The 21,292-nt window shown below is 40.3% G+C and overlaps 1 protein-coding gene across 2 annotated transcripts in view; it reads right to left on the bottom strand.

Moving 5' to 3' along the window:
* Positions 1-518: 518 nt before the first annotated feature.
* The window catches only part of axin1 (axin 1), a 41,941-nt gene continuing 21,167 nt past the window's right edge, over positions 519-21,292 (bottom strand). Inside the window, exons 3-11 of one of the 2 annotated variants that reach the window (XM_034712300.1) lie at positions 16,241-16,381; positions 15,421-15,517; positions 14,398-14,535; positions 10,086-10,615; positions 9,819-9,983; positions 9,482-9,730; positions 9,213-9,320; positions 6,564-6,713; positions 519-6,444 (exon numbers count right to left, since the gene is read on the bottom strand). In XM_034712300.1, the coding sequence (XP_034568191.1) occupies positions 6,318-6,444; positions 6,564-6,713; positions 9,213-9,320; positions 9,482-9,730; positions 9,819-9,983; positions 10,086-10,615; positions 14,398-14,535; positions 15,421-15,517; positions 16,241-16,381 (1,705 nt within the window). In that variant the 3' untranslated portion in view covers positions 519-6,317. The remainder of the gene's footprint in view (positions 6,445-6,563; positions 6,714-9,212; positions 9,321-9,481; positions 9,731-9,818; positions 9,984-10,085; positions 10,616-14,397; positions 14,536-15,420; positions 15,518-16,240; positions 16,382-21,292) is intronic. The other variant, XM_034712301.1, reaches the window with a different exon arrangement.

Genomic DNA, 21,292 nt, shown 5'->3' with positions numbered 1-21,292 from the left:
CCTGGTTTGAAGTGGTGTCTAGTTTGCAGCTGAAGTCAAGGTAAAAGCAGCACAGATCCTGGTGAGCTTATCCCTGCAGGAAATTGATTTTTGTTATTTTATTCATGATCAACGTGCTAACAGGCAGAGAAAAGAGGGTAGTGTGTGTAGTGCTGTATTTCTCTGCTCAAGTATGAGGTCGATGGAGGTTAATGAGTTGGGTTTTAAAATAGGAATTTGTTTCTAAAGGAGAATCTGACCTTCTCTTTGTAATTCTTTATACATTTATTTATAATACATTCCCTGTGTTTGTCCTATTAGAAGAGTCTCTGTGAGAGGGACGAAGCAAACACTGGTAAACTTAGAGCGCCCTCTGCAGCCTGTGACATAATGCTGTAGTCCTCTTCTTGCCACCGTTTATGTGAAACACTGTGATTTCACCTCATCACAGGAAGCTTTTAAATCATTAAGTCTGCCACATCACACAGCTCTTATGTGGGCTGTGGATTTATTTTAATGATCATGAAGTCAATCAACAGTCAGAATTCATGTGCTGGTTTATTGCATGTATTTATTGTCCGGGTACCTTAAAACGGTAACCATGCTAGTTCGTGAGCAGAAACAGGTCCAGGGTACTGAATGTGCTGCTGGCTGATGACAATTTAACTTGTACATATTTACATAGAAAAGGTGTAATAGTGACAAATATTAAAACAAGAAAGACTTTTCAAAACAATGATGATGATACAAAAATAAAAACTAAACAAAAACATACACAAAGTGAATCCCTGGTGATTCTGTCCCCTTATTTGTCAGGAAGTCACACTGCAGACTTGATTAGCTTAGTAATAAAGGCACTCTGATATTTAGTATACATTTCATTGACCTTAAATAAGGGAACTTTCGGGGCCTTCACAGTAAGAACTGATTTGATACTCTATTTCAGCAGAAATAAACAAGATAACACAAAGTACTTAAATCAAAAAATATAATTTAACAGTAACAGGACCACAGGAGACTAATGCACTAAATATATTAAACTGGTTTAAGTTAGGAATCTACAAAAAAAGGCAGCATTAAAAACAGCATTCCAAAAACAGGAGATATTCCTTACTCTTGGTTTCTCGTATGCGATACAGCACTCTGGTTTCAAGGTTGGCTCATCATACTTCCTATTATCCTGCAACAAAACAGGCTTTTACTGTGGCACATTCCTCGCTGTGGACTCCTTCACAATGAGATGATACAGAGAGAAAAAACACACACAGTGCCCTTGAATACTAATGTCATGTGGCTTCTTCAGCTGAATGTGTTCCATGCTTCATTTCAGTTTCAGTCCAGTGCAAAAGAGTCATTCACATTTCGCGACAGAGCTGATTGAAATATAAACGGGCTGAGACGTTTTTCATAGCTGTTGCAACAAGAAGACAAAAACTATTTCCAAAGCTTCAATATTTGAAAATAAATATTTATATATAACAATGACGACAAATAATAAGTGCTGCCACGAAATGAGAGGAATACTAATGTGCCCGGGGATCTCAAGAGTGTGCCTACATCTACCTTTTTTTGTCTTTGGTGTATCGTGATCTATTTAAAGTAGATCATTTGCACTAAACAATTATCTTCTGCCAGGCACAGGATGTTGCTGTGATAAGCTGGAGACGGCTACACTCTAGCTAATTTTTGACTGATTGCTTAATTAAGCAGTGATGGTAAATTTGGGGGATTACAGACATTTGAATGTACGGATTTGTGCTAAAATAATACAAACAAATAAACATATTCTTCACTTGATTTCAACATTTCAGTGTCTGTTAGCCCTCAGCTCCCATAAATGTTATCTATACTTATTACTCCTTTAAATTAACTACAAACAGTAGAGCACTTGCAGTATATTTTAAAATGAGTGTGTGACTTTCATAACTCAAGCGCATCAACTTCTGATAGCATTGTGACAACATTCAGCGGCCTACTCATTCAAACGCTGTGATATGACCTCTCTACACTGCGAGCACGAAGCCTGCAGCTGTTTTTCTGTCTCACACACCGACCTCTGATGCTGTTAGGAGTATTTAACCATAGAAATTAACCCTGACACATTTTGATTTAGCGTTAGACGGGAAATGAGTGAAAGCAAATTGGCAAAGTGACACAGTTATGGTTTTCCATATTTTCGGTGGCACTGACCACTTAAAAAAAAAAGGTCATTTATCATAAAGATTAATTATCAAAGTTAAAAACACTTTTAGAAATGTATTTAATAGCGTGCCTGTTCTCACGTAGCCTGTCTAAAGCTGAGTGAGTTCATTAAAATGAATGCACAGTTGTATTTCATTTGGGTAACAACACCATGAACCAATTTGCATAGATTTTCACCTTCAATTTTAAATCATCTCTTTTACACTTTTATTGCTTCTACTGTGTGTGTGGATTTACATTTTTTTAAACTTCAACTGGGGTCAAAATAAATACAGTAGAAGACTGCGCATGAACATAACCATTGGCTACATGATCCGGAGCCCCTGAAGTCCCACGAGGTGATCAGTTTATAACTCATGCCCACAAGTTAATGTCCTGTCCTGCTTGCCATCAATTGTAATCACGTGTCATTAAATACATCATGTGCTAGTAGGGTTGCAAAATTCCGGGAATTTTCAAAGTTGGAAATTGTCCATGGGAATTAACTGGGATTTATGGGAATAAACCAGGAATTTACTGAATTGAAGGTTGGCTCTTAATAGGGAACTTAAATATAGTTGGGTAAAATATATTTTAGCATAATCCTGACTAAAACAACCAGATTTCATTCAAGTACAGTTGAATATCTATGCTATTCCTCAATCACATGCACAAAGCACACTGCTTACTGCAGGGCTATTGAGACCACGCCCCCTACATGCACTGTGCATTCCTCCATCCCATGCACAGATGATTTCTAGAATCCTGCAGAGGCTAGGCTTGAGAAGCTTGAGGGAAGATGCTTTTTTTATTTGCATGTTGAATGGGACTTTTTTGGAGAGAGAGTGGCTCTTTTTATTTAACATTTGGAATGGGACTTTGTTGGGATTGCATTTTTGTTCATTTTTGAATGGGTTGGGTCGGGGGGATGAGTAATATTTAACTCAACATTCATGTTTTTGTTCTTCAATAAAATAATTGATTGTTCAATATCATAGAGTTCAATATTTAACACTTGATAAAGTTCTACTTACAAATAAATCTGTTTTAATTGTATTATTTTTTTAATGGTATTATTTGATGGATGTCTGCTTATAACAAAACAAATATTTATGCTTGGATATGATACCTTTACATTAAATTACCCTCAAATCCCAGTTCATTCCCATAAATTCCCATAATTCCAATGGAAATTTACCAGAAACTTTCCGGAGATTTATCGGAAATTTTCGAAACCCCTTTGCAACCCTATGTGCTAATCATTGCTTTGGGTGGGTGAATACAGTTTGTAATGTACTTTTATTAACGTTACACTGAAACTTGTTCTTTGTGTCACTTTGTGTTAATTTGCAATACTGCTGTTGCAATAACTGGTACCTACAATAAACGTCTTTTAAAAAAATGTAATGTTGATATTGTGCTAAAATTAAGCATACTGTAATGCTGTTTAACCAGTCTGGTAATGTTGGGTTGTGGGGATGGTTCCTCACACTGGTTGCTGTGTTAGTGTGCTATTGTGGTTTCTACTGCAGCGCAAATCATGACAGAGGAGATGACAGGTGAAGGCAAAGTACTCCACCTGCACCCCAAAAAAGTTTCCTTGCAGTTCGGCAGTTGTTTTTTTGGGTTTGTTAAAAAAAGACAGGGTGTTTGAGGACACTCCAGTCTACAGGAAATGCTGAAAAACAGTAATTGCTTGTGTGAGAAAATGAAAAATGGACAGAGAAAAAAAAGCCAAAGACACAATCAGTGGAGATATTAAAGTGGTAAGTTGGCTGTGGTCGCACACACAAGCTCTCTGACCCTGAGCCAGTCAAGGATTTTGACTTGTTGTCAGATGTTAGGCCTTGCGGATGTTTAACCAGTTGCCTTTTCACTATTCATTATTAGGGTGCTTGTTCTTTATTGTACATTTTTTTGTAAAATATGTTTACAGACTCTCTGTATGAGAGTATTTTGTCAAAGAAGAGATGAGCAGTAAAGTTCATCAAACTGATTCCAAGTTTTCAATAAACATCACATCATTATTGCAAATTATCTTTTAATCGCGAGATGAGATTCAGATTTAACATTTTTATTTTTTTAAGTCAAAATTACGTCAGTTTTCAGTGCTTTTAACCATGTGATATGTTTAGAGAGGACCTCATAATTCACTACCAATCACTTGATGTAGAGCTGTAGAGCAAGTGCACCTCACTTTGATATATAGTGCTATATCACACTACAACATTATCTCTGTAGTGTAGCAATACTATCCCACAGTTAGCTTAATTATTGCTTTCTGTGCTTCAGCATTTAGCAGGGGGGGCCATGAGAGACTTAATATGCTTCTATTGCTATCAGACTAAGTGGCATGCTGGAGCTTAAGCACACTAGACTACTGTAACAGTGTCTTAACAGGACTCGCTAAAAAGTCCATCAGACGACTGCAGCTCATACAGAATGCTGCTGCTCGAGTCCTAACAAGGACCAAAAAAGTAGATCACATCAATCCAGCTCTTAGATCTGTACACTGGCTTCCTGTCTGTCAGAGAATAGACTTTAAAATCCTGCTGATGGTTTATAAAAGCACTGAATGGTTTAGGCCCAAAATACATTGCTGTTCTGCTGCTACTTTATGAACCATCTCGACCTCTAAGGTCATCAGGTACTGGTCTGCTTTCAGTCCCCAGAGTCAGAATGAAACATGGTGAAGCAGCATTTAGTCGTTATGCACCACATATCTGGAACAAACTCCCTGAAAGCTGTAGGTCTGCTCCAACTCTCACCTCTTTTAATCAAAGATTAAGTATTTTTTTATTTGCCACTGCCTTCCTATCTTAGCTCATTTTAACTAACTTTAAATGCAAATTTTAAATTTACTTTAAATGTATTTCTAATTATATTCTTCTTTTCTGCTTTATTATATTTGTCATTTTAATTCTGCTCTTTTATGCTCGTCTGAATGTTTCCAATGCTTTTAATGTTTTAATGTAAAGCACATTGAGTTGCCCTCGTGTATGAAATGCGCTATACAAATAAAGTTGCCTTGCCTGCCTTGCCTGCCTTGCCTTAAAGTTAATGTTAAAGCCTCGTCCATCACCCATGAACAAAGGAAGCGTTCACAATCGCTTCCACCTATAACCTTGTGAGCACAAGATACAAATGTTCCCTTTTGCAGGACTCCAGGGGCTCCAAATGATTCAATGACCAGGAAAAAAATGGATGATTAGCAGTGATACCACAGCCTTACATGGTAAATCATTGTAAAACTTGTGATTGGTTTAGAGTAAGCGTCAGGCAGGAAACAGCTCAAACAGCTTCCTTTTTTTAAGGCTGATTTTTTTTTTGCTGATGTAAAAGATTGTCTCCTATACTGTGTCGTGAATTAATCCAACAAACTTTATACCTTTAAATTACTTTATCAAAAGTGACCTAACCCTCCCTTTAGAGTCTTACAGTAACGACACCAGGCTGTTGAACCGGGCTACGGTCGACTGTACTAGTTTTCACTGCTCTGGTCAGCTGGGTTTGTTGCTCTAGACAAAGTCAGTGGTGTAAAATACAAAGAAAGTGCAGCCTGACTGATCAGAGTACTGGCAAGTTAAGGTAACAACACAAATAACAGCACATACATTAGAGTCCAAAGGGCTCCTGAATTGTTTAAAAGAAAACTCAGCCCTATCAGGAGTTTGATCGTCTTCGTTAGGGGGGCACTCCTGCGTCCACAGGATTAAAAACGAGCATTTTAAATACTTAAATAGATATAAAATTTTGTTATCTTTTAGCACAAACTGTACACTTCTGGTACCAATAGGTATAAAAATTACGTGTGGTTACTTAGAGAGGAGAGCCTCTGTTAAATCATATCAAAAATATGTAGCTTTAGTAGCATTTTGTTCTTCATTAATCTAGTTAGCTTTACAATGCTACATTACGTTCCCAAGAAGTGATTGAGGTCTTTTTTTTTTCTTCTAGTCCACATCACCGACAGCGGTGCTACTGAGCCTCAAGCCTCACGAGTCATCCGCTGTGACCTTTCCACTCTTCAACTTCACATCACCTCCTCCTCAGCTCCTCTGGTTTCCATCCTGAAACACTTCCTCTCGACCTTCCCATCACTCCTCTGCCAATCATTCGCTGACTTTTCCCAAACCTTCCTCTTCGACATGCGCGCTTCAATCGATTCGTTCCACTTTCCCGATTATCTTTTCTTCAAAGATGGGCAGGATAGCATCATCTTCTCGTATTTCTTCGAACACCACCCCACAGTCAAACTCATCGCTTACCTTCTTGAAATAATACCTGAGAAATGAACAAGGTTAAAGTCTCCAGGTTAATCCAGCAGACAATTATAGCTCTTACAGCATTTAAAGGCTTACTTATCTCTTCGAATAGACGTGAAAGAGCACTTTCATTTGTACCTGTAATTTCCTTTCTTTGTTAGCAGTTCTTTGAACTGTCCCAGTGTGACAACCCTCCCTTTGACTGACGTCCTGTACGGTATCAGCTCCTCGCAGAAGTAATACGCCACAGTGATGTTCTCACATGGTAGCTTTTTACTTGCTTTATGTCTGGAGACAGAAACAAAAATACAAAAGATTAAAAACCTTGCAACACCCTTCAAAGCTGTGTTCAATATTTTTTCACATTTGAAAAAATCTACAGAGAATAAGAATAAATCATGCTTGTATGTTTAGGATGAGAATGCTGATGTTGCTGATGGATAACAAGTGTTTTCAGTTTACACACTACATTACAGAAAAGATCAAAGTAATGTAATACATACAAGAATGAAATGAATGGCACTGACATCAATCGGTGTCTCTTTGGTATGAGCAACCTCAGACTTACAATACATAAAAGCAATACATGTGGAGTGGAACTAAGACCTCTGTCTGCAATGAGAGTGAATGCAACACTTTACACTCAATAGGGAAACATCCTGAAGGGTGAACTTTTGTTGCAGAAGTGCAAAGATTCATGATAAACCCTGGAAGGCTTTTCTAAAGACAGCTTGTGTTTGAAGAGGACTTATTTTTGAGAAGTGCACAAACGGACTGAAGGGGAAAACTCCAGAAAAATATTCCATCCATTTTGTACTAAAGGAGAAACTAGATCAAGATAAAGTCCCCACAGTGAAGACTGTTAATGAAAGACATCGATGAACCTCAGATTATATGTGTAAACTCAAACATATCTGCAGAGGACAGCCACTTGAACCTGGGCATAGTTTGGCTCTTGAAGATGATGTACAGTTAGCCAGCTAGCAGTTCATGCCATGATACACAATGAGATTATATTATCCTAAGAGTTTTCAATATCCTTTGCCCTGACATCTTTGCGCAGATTTGAACTAAATCTGTTTTATGACTGGAAACAAATGACATCTTTACAGGGTGGTATGAGAGAGATCAAATTAGAACATCTTCAGTTATTTGTGGATTTTTTCAGTTTCATATGTTCAACTCCACTAATAGCAAATGGCTGCAAATCTAAAATGTAAAATAATGATGTCCCATAAATCAGCTAAAAAAAACACAGATTTCTGGTGCTGATTTAGCCTAATAGTTAAGTTGTGCACCCATATAGCGGGCCTTGTTTCCAAAACATTGCAATTCAATTGTCAATGTGCAGGATTCTTTTAATTCTAATTTCTTGAGCTTCTTCTCACTCCTCCAGTACGCACCTGTCCTATGAAGTAGATTTATGAACCCTTTCTTACACGTTAGCAAATCTTATAACCAAAAATAATTATTTCCCATAAATGAGCTAAAAAAAACCCACAGATTTTGGACGCATTTAGCCTAATGGTTAGGTTACAAAACCATATAGGGGGTGGCCCAGGTTCGAAATACAGTCTACAGTCCCCTTTCCTGCATATCACTCCCGGTTTCCTACCCTATTCACTGTCATCAAATAAGGTGTAAAAACCTAAAAATATGACATCCTTCAAAATGTCCACAAGTTGCCGGTGAAACATCAACATTTCAAGTTTTCGTAACTTTCAGTGTAATTAGTTCAAAGCTATCAGTACATCAGTGGATGGATGGTAAACACGTGCCCATCTGCCAATCATGAAATAGTGTCAATTTGCTAACATGTGACATATATGAGCTAACAGTTACATCTTTTGACTTTGTTGTCGGGTTTTGCTGCACAAATTAAAATCAATTTTTGGATTTTTGGGGAGTGAATGACCAAATTAAAAAGAAAAGAAACAAATCATAAAAAAAGTCGTCTGCTACATTTCAGTCTCTCTTGTTTCCTTCTGGCATTTTCAAGCTCGGACACACAAGGAACTGAAAGGTTCAGTGAGTCGTGATCTTTGGAGCCAGAAAGCCCTGATCCCCAGTCCTCACAGGTCTGACCTGAGGCTCTGCCCTCTGGCAGTGAACCGTAATCTGCTTATCATCTGCCTCTTACACTCGTCCCCTATTCCCCTCCATCTGTTAAGTGCCCACATGAGAGGGAAGCGAAACATCAAACAGAACATGAAACTGAAGGAAAATCAAAACCCCTTTCCTCAGTGCTCCTGAAAAAAACACAGGAAACATACACTGCATGTATGAAAAATCTGAAAACAATATTTTCTGACGGGGTCCATTCAGCGGTTGAACCACTTTCTCTTTATAAATGGGCAAAGAATGGGTCGATAATGCACCCTGAAGAGTCCTGATCCTGCAAATGATAGGGTAAACATGCTGCTTTTTTCACAACATATTAATCATGTCAATTAGTTTTGTTTTTTTTACATCTCTGTGTCCATTATTTCTTACTCAACACACTCCACATGCAACATGCGCTACATCTTTAGCTGCTAAAGAGTTGGCAGTGGAAAAACTGTAAGAGATACTCAAGGATGGAGTGTGGGATGCAACGTGACATCACAAACAGCACAAAGAGAGGAGGGAATCATGGAAGAGAAACTGCTCATCACTGCTCTTTCACATGGCTCTTTATGGGACACTACACAACATCAGGGGGATGGGGAGTGAGGTGGGCTGCCTACGTATGAGGAATATGAGGACTCTTGGGGTGATGTGAAAGTAACTAGGACACAGTGGACATACTCAAGCTCGGAGAACTCGCTGTCAGAGACGGCGGGCACCACGCTGAGTGGAGGGAAGAGTGCAGGCCTGACTGCGGTGCGACCCCTCTGGATTACCTCCATCACATACCTGAGGGACCGGACAACCCCAGCAGTTAGACAGAGACCTAAACTAAGGAGCTACAAAGGCTCTACAACAAAAGGGTAGCTGTTTGATTTGACTACACAAAAAGTATCCATCTTTCTCCCTCTCATTTGGATCAAGTTAGACGGATTGCCCACCCCTCTTACCTCTGCTTAGGTTGTAAAGTTCCAGTCTTAATCTTCTCTTCCTCAAGCCGCCTGCGCACCTCCTCCAGCTGAATGAGAGGGCTGGGAGCTGGGTTGGGGGGCATGGTGGGATCCTGGATGAAAGGGTGAGATGGCTGCACATTGTTTCGTAATGTGGAGTTGACGCACGGGTGAACAGACCCTGTTCGCTCCACGGAGCCGAGACGGGATCCCTCGTGGCCTGTTGTCCTCTTGGACCCAGTGGTACTCCTAAAAATAATGTCATTCCATTTAAATACTCAAACAAAATAAAGCAAGAGTATGCTAAGCATGTGTGGAACTAAAAGTGATCACTGACCCATAGGGGCTCCTCTTATGTTGAACCATTTCTTTCTGTCCTTCCATCAGCCACAGGAGGATCTTCTGGTTTTTCTCCATCTCCTCTGCAGGTGCTGTCGTGTCATATGGCCGCACCTCCTCGCTTTTCTTCGTTGCTCTTTTGCACTGAGTGCTTCCTTTGCTACTGTGTAAAGAAAAAGACAGAAAAAAAATGTTATGTAGCAAAGCAAAAGGAAACTTGAGTGATTTGGTGACAAGATGGGAACTACTGTTTTTTAGGACGTACCTGTACCCTGCACACTCCACAGGATTTGATCCCATGCCGTCAGCGTAGCTGCGGGACTTTGATCCACAGTGACTCGCCTCCATGCTCCAGGGATTAATGCCATGCACACGCATTGCTGCCTCAGCCTCCACCTGCTCTTTGGGCTTCCCGTTGCCTGCGTGATGGACGTGGTGGATGTGCTTGTGGTGGTGCAGGTGGCCGCTCTCTCCCTTGGGGCCGTGCCTGGGCAGATGTTTACCCTGGCTTGAGGACAGTCCCGTCGCTTTGCCTCCTGGGAAACCGTCTGGTGAGCGTGACTTGGGAGAGTGACGACCCGTGCCCGGTGACTGGCAGCCGGGCGTCTTCATCACCCGCTGGACGTGGTCATCAAGGATGCTCTCAGGGTTCTCCTCGTGGGAGTCTCCCATCAAAGGAGCAGCATAGGTGAAGTCAGCATAACGAGAGTTGTAGTTCTGGGAATAAGCACCAGGGGGGAACCTAGGACTGGGTAAGGCTGCGGCTGTGGACATGAATTCATCACCTTCCTCTTCCTGTAGAGCAAAAGACAACATACACATTTTAAACTACAAAAAAAACTTTGGGGAAATAAAGGGATGAATGCATGATATGTAGAACCCCTAAAACAAATCCATGTCAAATGTATCCATTATCTTTTTATTTATAGCTCATTTCCTCACACAGGATTTCTCGATATTATTAGTGCAGAGGAGATATTTAGTTCAACCTGCAGATGGCAGATTTTCTCCACGGTTCTTCTCATTCATACTGCAGAGCTTTGTGTAAAAAACATGAATGTGATTATATCTGTGAGATTAATGGGGGCTGTTTGCATGCATACAACTCTTTTCTCACATATGCTGCTGATACGGTCTCATCTCTGAGCGACTGAGGACATCTTGAGTGTGGATGCAGCAGTCATTCATAATATCCTGTGATAGGCAGCTGCTGTGGGTAATGCAGCAATGAAAAAAAAAGATGCTTGAGATGTCAGGTAGAGCAGATTCTCATGCAGTTCTCTTCTGCAGCTCAAAGCCTGCGATGCAATAAAGATGTTTTAATAAGCTGCTGTGTGTTTAGTTTTCAGTATGCTCAGCTTCTAACTGAATCTGCGTGGTATGCTGTTTTATTTCACTCCTCTGCATACCTGTTTGTTTTAAGACATCTGCTTTATTTTACTGTTTACATTGAGTACTCAGTTACTTTACATTGCAACTATTGAAAAAGTGCCATTTCCTGATTTGGCTGTAATACAGGTATCTTAATAACATCATAAATGGGGATTTTTAATGTGAAGAACCTGTCAAAAATTGAACGCATTCATCGAATAGACTGAGCTTGGGTGGAGCTACATTTATCAGTGATGTTATATGACACTGTACAGGTGCTCCATTGACCACAAGTTACAGCCAAAAGCTGCATCCTTACTAATCTCTGACAAGCTGGTTGTAGCATCTCAAGCTAGGTCACAGTTGAACTCTTCTCAGATGTATTTTCCAAAGCATTTATTTTCTTTCAAGTAGTGCAGTTAATTCACAAAACACACCTGTCTAAAGTTTAACCGTTGATCAAGCTGTGGAGGCTAAGAGCTTGTTCCCATTCTAGCCAGACGCTTTGTTGAACCGTTGGATGCACGTTCCTTATTACCATGAACACCATCCTACACAACTACCTACTAGAGCGTCTGAAGTCTGGTTTATACATCTACGTTGACTCTAAGCAGCAGTGTAATTTAGCCTATATCTGGTGTTTGGCAGGTGTGTTGCAAATCCGCCTTCAAAATAAAAGCCCAAGAAGAAATAGAAATCCAAACCCTGCATCAAATTAAAAAGATAAACGTATTTATAGATTTCTGTCCTCTTTAAGGGGTCATTTACAAAGGTCTTCAGCTGAAACAAGACTTCATGCAAGTAGATCTGTCATTATGGAGATATAAGTCCCTGCTGTGCTAGACTCAGGTCAAACCAACTCAAGCCCTTAAGCACATAACCAAAGTTAAAGCCCCGGACAAACTGAAAGCAACGCACTGCAAGGAAGCACGCCTACCAAACGGTGCTCTTATTTGCTGAAATCAAACATGGTGAGGTCTACAGTAATGGTATTAAAACTGGTATACCTCCCACACCTACATCTCAATTTTGGTTACTCTCAAATTCAATATGCATTCTCTGCTATATTTAGTTTAAGACTTGGAAAACTATCACCAAACACTGTGAGGAACTGTTTTTAGAGCAGCTGTAGAAGTTAGCAGCATTCTGCAAAGCTCTTCCCCGTCGTGTGTTCTGCATAAAGTTAGAAAAACTTTGGCAGAGGGAGAAAGGAGGCGAGAGAATAAAGAGATGCAGTGGAAAGACAACAGTAGAAAGTGGTTTTACTTTTATCTTTTTTAGCCAGCTCATGCCCACACGTTTATGTCCGTGCTGTAAATAATGAAATAAACCTTCAATGAGCATCACTGACAACGCCATACCAACTGAGCTGCCCCATGCTCAGCATCCCTTTGCTATAAATGTATCAAAGAAGACCGAAAAGAGTCTCTCAACCTGCAGTGCCCACTGCTTTCTTCAATTTATCGATTCTGTAAAGGGTGCTGTATGCAGCCAAATATTTTTTGGCGTGTTTTTTACATTTTTATAATTCTCTATCTCTGTTCAAGATCCAAAAATCTGTGCTAGCTGAGCCCACTGGAAGCTATTTATGGAACCGTGACATCTTAATTTGAGCACCGTTTAACACCGGATCCCTCGTTTTCATTTGAAAATCCCAGCAGATATTTGACTTCCTGAAAGTACACTTAAGTGGAAAATAAGGGTGTAGTGATGAGTGTTCTTGTCGGTAGTGATAGACTAAACGGTAGCATGCTTTGTTTTCTTTCAAACACCAAATAAAAGAACAATTCCGACAACAATGCTCTCCAGTCTCTGCCATTGATTTACTTTTGTGAGCAGCATGCAGCCACAATTTTTTTTTAAGTGATTCATCCACTACACAGCTCAAACACAAGGTCCATTGTTTCGAAAATTATCCTAAGTGAAGCTTTTATTTCATCTTTTCAGAAGTGATAAAAAGCTCAAGTTTAAGTTAACACTTCCTTTTCTAGATGCACACAGTGTCACCAGATAAAGGCAGTCTTTTAATGCTCCCCTCCAGGTTTAATAAAGCAAACCTCCAGCCGTGTGATGGCAGCTTCTCTCCTTCTGGGTCCAAACCACGTAAATTGTCTGCCTTGAGACTTAATACTTGGCTCGGTGTACTGAGGGAGATTTCGTTTGTGGTAGCAGCAACCATTTCATCGTCGTTCAAGTGACATCAAACAGGCGGCACGCTGTTCCAGGCTTACAAGTAGCTGAGTGTGCAGGTGCTCCATGCGATTCATGGACAAAGCCAGATCGCTGACAGGCCAACGGTGGAATTCTCCAAATGATTCATAATGTTTTTTTGTTCTCCGTTCAAATGGCTAGCCTCATTAATTTTATTAAGGCCAGACGGTTTTAAGTCTCCTTTGTTCCTGAAAACTTTTAGCCCGACGGCCAGACTCACATCTCCCCTCCAGGCTTTAGAAGTGAACCGTGGAGGTATCTCATATCTCATACACATTACTGATACTGATACTGTCTGCTGCTCAGTACACTACCTAGGGTCATCATTTATTGAACAATCCTATTTTAAATGAATCAGATATTCAGACTTCAGGTGAGAGAACCTTAAAAGCTTACAGTGGGGGCCTTTCACATATTTTAGTCAGGCAAGGGAAAAAAAACGGGTTATAAATTTAATATGGAGGAAAAATGATTCCAAAAGTAAACAAGCTGCTTCAGCAAACACAGGGAATTTAGAAAGTACACATTTCTGCATCATTGTTGATGTGAAATAAGGAATTTGAGATTGTACGGTGGCCTCTGAGGGATTTTAAAAGCCGTTTTTCCCTCTTTTCTGTTATTTTCCTCATTTATCTGAAACATAACAAGCAGATTAAACCCACAATAGAAATAAATGTTAGCAGCAGCCCTTAAGTGCCCCTTCTTTAGGGATCCTCACTTCACTTTTATCCCCCCCTGGCCACTAATGTTATTCCCTTACTCAGTAAAAGCAGCAGAGAATGTCTCTGAGTCAAAACATTCTTGTTCCTGTCCTTTCGCTGAACTCCCTCAAGAACTCATTTAGTCCACAGACAGCACTCTGCAACATGAACCTCTGCATTAGCTCCTGAAAGATAGATGCTCATTCACACACGTTAACCCCAAATTAACGAAACAGTGCATCTGCTTGTGCTTCCAAACAGTCAACAACAGCTCGGGCAATAAAACCAACATACCAATCGGACTCTCTTCAGCCGCTCCTCCAGCTTCTCCTGAGCCTCTCTCTCCCTCAGCACGCCCTCCAGCCTGCGGATCAGCTCTGCAGCAAACCTTTCCGGCTCCATATGGATATCCTTTAGAATCCGGTTTGTGCGCTGGGGGAAGAAATGTCAAGCTGTGAGCGCGCTCTGTAAATTTTAGCCACTGCAACATTACTGGGGACACAATACGGGCAGTTTAACCACCCTGACCGCTTACATCCTCTGAGTGACCACATGAAGGGACAAGAACATGAGCAGGAAACATTTGAGCAGACATTGTCAAGTGTTAGACATCTACAGGGATCATGCATTGACATCACAGCTGAATACTGCTTGTGTGTTTATGCTCCCTCTGCTTTGTGTCCTTAATGAATGAATCCCCTATCTGCATGAAAAGTATCCAAACCTGACGTGCTTTCATAATAAGGACTTATATTTCCTTTTTCTGGGGCACAAAAATAAGAAATCTGTTAACTCCTCAACTGACACAAGAAAAGAAAGGTTGGAAAACAAAGTGACATTCAAAACAATAACCTAAGCGCCCTGTCAATTCTTTTGTTGCCAATGATCATGATTCATTTGTTGGGGCAGGAAGACGTGACAGTTATGCTTATCCAGTCAATTCATGCATCTTAATAGCACGCTACGTGTGGAGTTTTAATTTGACTCCTTACTCTGAGGCCTAATTAGGGCCGGGTTTTCCTACCAAGAGACAGCGCACGCTGCAGAGGGAGGCATCAGGCTGTCACAGGGGAGGAATCATGTCTGCTAGGCTTCAGCACATACAGCTTAGGAAAGCATCAAGCTGCATTTAGACAGCCCTCTCTTTCACCATCAGCTATTCTTATACTCCATCACAGGCCCTGAGACACAGCAGAGCTTAAATATGCACATCTCAAGTGTTGGGAGTGGAGAAAAATACGGCAGACACAGACAGTTAGAGAAAGGGTGCAGAGGCAGAAAGTCAGAGGAAAGGGAAGTAAGCCGTGAATAACTCACTGGAATATGAGGTAGTGACACTCGCCCATTTACTTTGGCACTTTCGTGCATCTCCCGGCGATCCGGTTTGCGGTATCTGCAGGGTGGTACTCCATCTCTGGAATTAACAACAAAGACATTTTCATAAAACATCCTCATGAATAAACAACACAGGCAGCTTTGAAGTGTAAAGCTTTCCACTGCATTTTTGCCTAAAACAGAGAAGTCCTGATTAATCAGTACAGGCATCCTCGCAGGTTTATTGTGTCTCTCCTGCACCACAAGTGGTCTGGCAGATTACAGTCAGAGTTAACACATCCATTAGTCTCCACGTGGTGTTGGTCATGCTGGGTTTTACACTCTCCTGTGCTTAAATCTCTGGACCAATTATCTGAAATAAACCTCTCATGCGTTCAGCTTCAAACACATTTGTGTCCAGTTGTGCGAGCTCTGAAGTTTCTGTGGGATAATAATACCCCTGTGCCGTCTCTCCACCTACGGAGCATTATTTTTTAAATCATCTTTTACCAGCACACTCAACCAAAATACAAGTCCTGTATGTGTGCGAGCGATCCCAGGTGGATAACAGTGCCTTTGGTCTCATCCCTGTGCCAAAACAAGAGGACACATTCTGCTTTGTTCAATCCAAAAAGAGCTGCGACTATAAAGACTCACATTGGATACATTCAGAATCAGAATTTTGTTACAGTTATAGAAATGGTAAGTAGGTTAGTATCTATGTTCCTGTTTTCACCACACATGTTAGAACTAGTAATGCAGCCAGGTCCAGCCTTTATGCAGTATTTTAGTATGTGGGTGTGAGTGATGAGAGAACACTCACACGCTGACGTCCGTGAGAGAAACCGTGTCTGGGTCACTCGACATACTCTGCTGCTCACTGTCGACGGCGCTGGTTGCAGGAGCCATATCATAAACAAATTTGATGGGGTGTGGGTTGATGGGCTCGTGACACGGTGCAAGCCTGAGAAAAAGTGAAGAAATAGAGGAAATGCTGAGAAAAAGAACAGCGGCTGACAGAAACTGTGACATGATGGATGGCAAGAAGGAAATCAGTGAATAAAGACAGCTTCATAGAACTTTGGTGTATTATTGAATCAGTCACAGATGGTATTGTTTTATCAGACTGGTTCCCAATGACAATGAGCTACACGCTAAAGCTCCCACTGATCCAGTCCATCAGCAAACAATGACATCGCATTTCTTCAGCCTATTGTCTTTGTTCCTAAAACTAAACTGAACACCTTTCCAGAAACAACCACCTGACAAAAACTTACAGCACTCAACACAGTTTAGCTACATCAGCAGACTTCAAATTTAGCATCTGCTAGCTAAAGCTAATCAAACTACTCGATTACTGTGGTGTGCTGATGCAAGCGTTCATGTGCTAGCCTTAGCTTGCACCACCTATAGCTAGGGTTGCAAAATTCTGGGAATTTTCAAAATTGGAAACTGTCCATGGGAATTAACGGGAATTTATGGGAATACACGGGAATAAACCAGGAATTTACTAAATTGATGGTTGGCTCTTTATAGGGAACTTAAATATAGTTGGGGAAAATATTTTTTAGCATAATCCTGACTAAAACAACCAGATTTCATGCAAGAAGATGCGCTTTAATTTGTATTTTGAATAGGACTTTTTTGGAGGGAGAGGGGCTCTTTCCATTTAACATTTTGAATGTTATGAATGAATGAGCATTCACTCAATACATCACACATGAACGCTTCCTTTATACATTATAAGTTGCCAGAGTGTATTTATGGGGAAAGACTCTGAGGTTGTATATTTGACTGTATTGCTCAAGTAGTGTATTGGCGAGAGGAAGAGAGGGAGCTGGTGTGCGAGTGATCAAAACTGAAGCTGGTCTGTCTTGTACAAAACCACGGAGCTAGCTAGCCGTGTTTTATACAGTGCAGTTGTAATCATTAATGAAAATTTGTGCAAGGTGTCGCCAAACTTGTGGGATTTGCATAAATTGTGTGCAAATACTGTGTGATGGACATCCTGCGATACTCTAAATCAGTCAAAATGATGTCTTCAGATTTTTCTGCCATTATCAAAAAATGACTGTCAAAGGTGAAATATTTGGCTAACATGACTTCAGATCAGTTATGCACTTTTACCTAAAGATTACTATACCAAAAGACAACTGACGTAGTATATTCCATTTATTTTGGCTCAGCTAAAGGGCTACATGGAGTTGATGCTTTAGGCACAGATAATTCTTGGCAACACTTGGTTCAGCTATGAAACCATCGTATCAAGCATGTGTTATTTATAGTGTTTGACATGCATGTGGCATGTATGCTCAATTAAGAAACATGCATGGAAGAGTCTGCCACACTACTGACAATCCTAGTAGAATAAAACTGCCAATTAACTTTGTTAAAGGATCCTGAATGAACCAGAATCCTGGTTCCAAAAAAATAGAAAAAAAGGAGGAAGGATCTGAATCAAGCTTGATTGTAAAATACATCTTCATGGCATTTTTCAAAGTCACAACATCTTCTGGGTTATACAGAGGTAGCTTGGCAAGCTTACCATTTCAAACCTGCAAACAGTTATTTCCTCCTGGCTCTGATATTTCATTACTAAGATTTGCCAGACTTTCGAAATCTGCCACCTTCTTCAACTCCACTTTGAAGACATTCCAGCAAATGTACATCCAGAGTAAGTAACCAAGCGTTTTCTGGTTACACACTGTTTAATTGTATTTTCACATCCTGTGCCAGGACGCCTCATTTGGCAGCCCACTATTGCACTTTGTAGTTTAACAGCAGCTTTTTATCTGATGCAAACTCTTCAAGAACCTCTAAGGATATATGGAGAGGCTTCATTTGACACCATTTACATTCCCAGTCACTGACTTTGCTGAGCACACCTCTTACACATGAATTAAAGATGTTGGGCATCATCTTTTTTATTCAAATGAGAATTCCCTGAAGTGCAAATCTAGAGCTTTCTCCCTGTGTGGAATGCAGAAGAACCCAGGCTGAGTTCAAAATGAAACCTTTGTGAGCGACTGATTTTCATTAGCATCTTCATTCAACAACAGTGAATAATTCAAGCTCCAGGTTGGGGAAGGGTTGGGACAAATGAAAAAGTGCAGAGTTTTAAGCCGTTATTAGACGTGGCAATATTTAAGATGATGAGAAATAAGAGGAGATGGCGAGCAAAGAAACTGAACATTTATCGGATTTGCTTTTTTCTAAATTACAGTAACCACAATGAGACAATAAGAATAAAGACTGAATCTTCTATTCCTCCAGATAACAACAATATTAATGTGAATTATTCTCTTTCTATGTTTCCACCATGCAGACTATAATAAGCGTCAGGAAAAAAAGCACTTCAAAAGGAACAAAACTTCCATTAAAATTTCATAAACAATAAAGTCTTGCCTTTGAGGTGCATAACTAACACAGTGAGAACAAAGTGGAGCTGTTCACACTCCAAAAATCTCACCAATCATTTATGAGCGTATAGGTCCGTCTGTAAAATCATTTCACCCTTTTAAGCTGATCTAAAAGTCGATTTAACGTCCTTTGTTGTCCGTCTCTGAAGAGATCAGGCCCGACTGATGTACAATGTACTGTCAAAAACCCAACGGGCGCTGCAAAAAGGCGGACTCAAAATGAAGCATGCCTGTTTAGAACTCCAGCCAAATGCTTGATTGCTAAAGTAATGATGTGAAAATGTGCTGAAACCTCGTTTCCACTCTCTAATTTGAGCTCCTGTATTTACAGCTTTTAGATACCATCCACATCTTCTCTTCTGCATGGCTGGAGAGCCCGAGGTACTTCTTCGGGTTGACTTTTTCTGTTGCTCACATTTGAGAGACTTCAAGCAAACATCAACCTCCAAAAAAAAAAAAAAAGATATTGCCTTTGGATATAAGAAGTCTTTTTCGTACAAACAAGCATTTGGTTCATCTTAGGTTCTGCGGATATCAAGCAGAGAAGCTGAGTGCCAGCAGAATGTAATAACTAAAACAGGACGAGCCCTGCAGAAAGAAAGAGAGTAGAAGTCTGAAGCTGGCTGGCTGATGGTTTTAGAAGAGTCTTCATGTTTGAGCTGTAGTCCAAGTTTGTTTTGTCTTTACTGCCTGAACTGCTCTGTGTTCAGGAGCTGACAGCCCTTTGTAGCACTGTGGCTACTATCAGTTATCAGAAAAATCCTGAACCACAGAAAAATATCTTGAATAAGGCCTCATGCCATCACCCCTGCTTATTGGCACCATAATCACTGGATGATTGATATTTTGATTCATTACTGTCGAAGCTGGAGTGACCAGATGCATCCCCTTCTAAAGCTATACCGGTTTTCAAGTTTGAGAAGTAACCCTATTGACTGGCGACTTTCAGCAGAATGGGTCTGTGGTTGTCATAGTTACAACTGCTGTTGAAAACCAAAAAATCCTCATCAATAATAATATAAAAGTTTCTAATCAGCAATATCCTTATTGAATAACTAAACTAAGAATCATCTGTATAACGAAGGCAACCCCAGACGCACTAGCTGAAAGTCGCCAGTTAACAGGGTCACTCGTTTAACTGAAACACCGGCGTGCACGTCCTGATAGTTAACCTTTTTGATACTACAAAAGAAGAGTCCTTTTTAATAATAATCAAAAATTACTAATCAGTTATGTCCTAATTGAATAACTTAACAAAGAAACAGCTGTTGGAATGATGGCAACCACAGGCACATTGGCTGAAAGTCACCAGTTAACAGGGTCACTCGTTGAACTGAAACACCGACGTGCACGTCCCTATCTTTAACCTTTTTGATATTACCAGTCCACAACAGCTCCTTGAAACAGCTTTGTTGTCGTCATCCCACTTTCTTACTTTCATATTGATTCCCTAGACCATGTGTTATTGGTTATTGGTGATTTCTCATTGCGTTATGGCACAGCGATGTTTTGTCCTGCCTGCTCTGCTGGCTCACAATGATCCGATCCAGATCCTTCCTCTGGACATCATAATTTAAGGCGACACATTACAGATGCATACATATTGCACTTTTATATAAAATTAGTTTGTCTGGCTGATACATATGTGCCAGGCTGAAAGTTTTTTCTTACTTGCTGGACTTACAGCTAATAGTCTGAGATCTCGACTTTCACCAGAACATGATAACAGGTCAAATTCCTTGAAAAGTCAAGTAAAAAACACACATATGTAGCCCACTTTGTGTGTGAGCCTTGGCTTTTTTGAGTTGACTAACCAAAGGACACCATTGTCCCCCAACTTTTTTTTGATAACTCAGTTTGTTTTGTGCATTTGTGTGTGTGTTTTAAATGAAATGTGTTGACTTGTATTAACTTCTTAGCAGTCATGCTTTTTGGGAGAATTTGTGCCATGTTCATGATGCACATTTGGAAAAAAGTCCCACAATTAGTTGCATTTAGAACAGCCACCAAATCTGTTATAAAATAATGTGATGAAGTGTTCAAATTGCAAATAGGCTACACGCATTATGGACAGTGAGTCTCTTAGGAACATCCCTTCTTATCGTCCTTCATATTTAAATACTCAATGAAAGCAATAAAAGTGTGTTTTGAGACTGTGCTCTAGAAAGAGATTGCATTATGAGATTTTTCTTCCCTTTTGGTTTGAAATTCTTTCCCATGATCACGGTCGCTCAACTGTGTGACCCACCCTGAGATCACTACTAGAGACAGAGGCTGCTTTCCAGGAACTCATGTCACAGAAAGCTGATAGGGATCAGGTTGTTGAGACTTTCCCACGTATAAATTTGGTGTCTTTCTCCAACATACACTGCCAGGGACCTTAACACCTCTTGTCAAATGTGCAGCAATGACAGTATATTTTGTTCTTTGTGAGTTTTTTCTCAGCTGTTGACTCA

This window comes from Notolabrus celidotus, chromosome 20 (assembly GCF_009762535.1).
Source record: "Notolabrus celidotus isolate fNotCel1 chromosome 20, fNotCel1.pri, whole genome shotgun sequence".
Lineage (NCBI taxonomy): Eukaryota > Metazoa > Chordata > Actinopteri > Labriformes > Labridae > Notolabrus > Notolabrus celidotus.
Note: the sequence above shows the minus strand (reverse complement) of the source record. Positions and strands in the feature narration are given on the sequence as shown.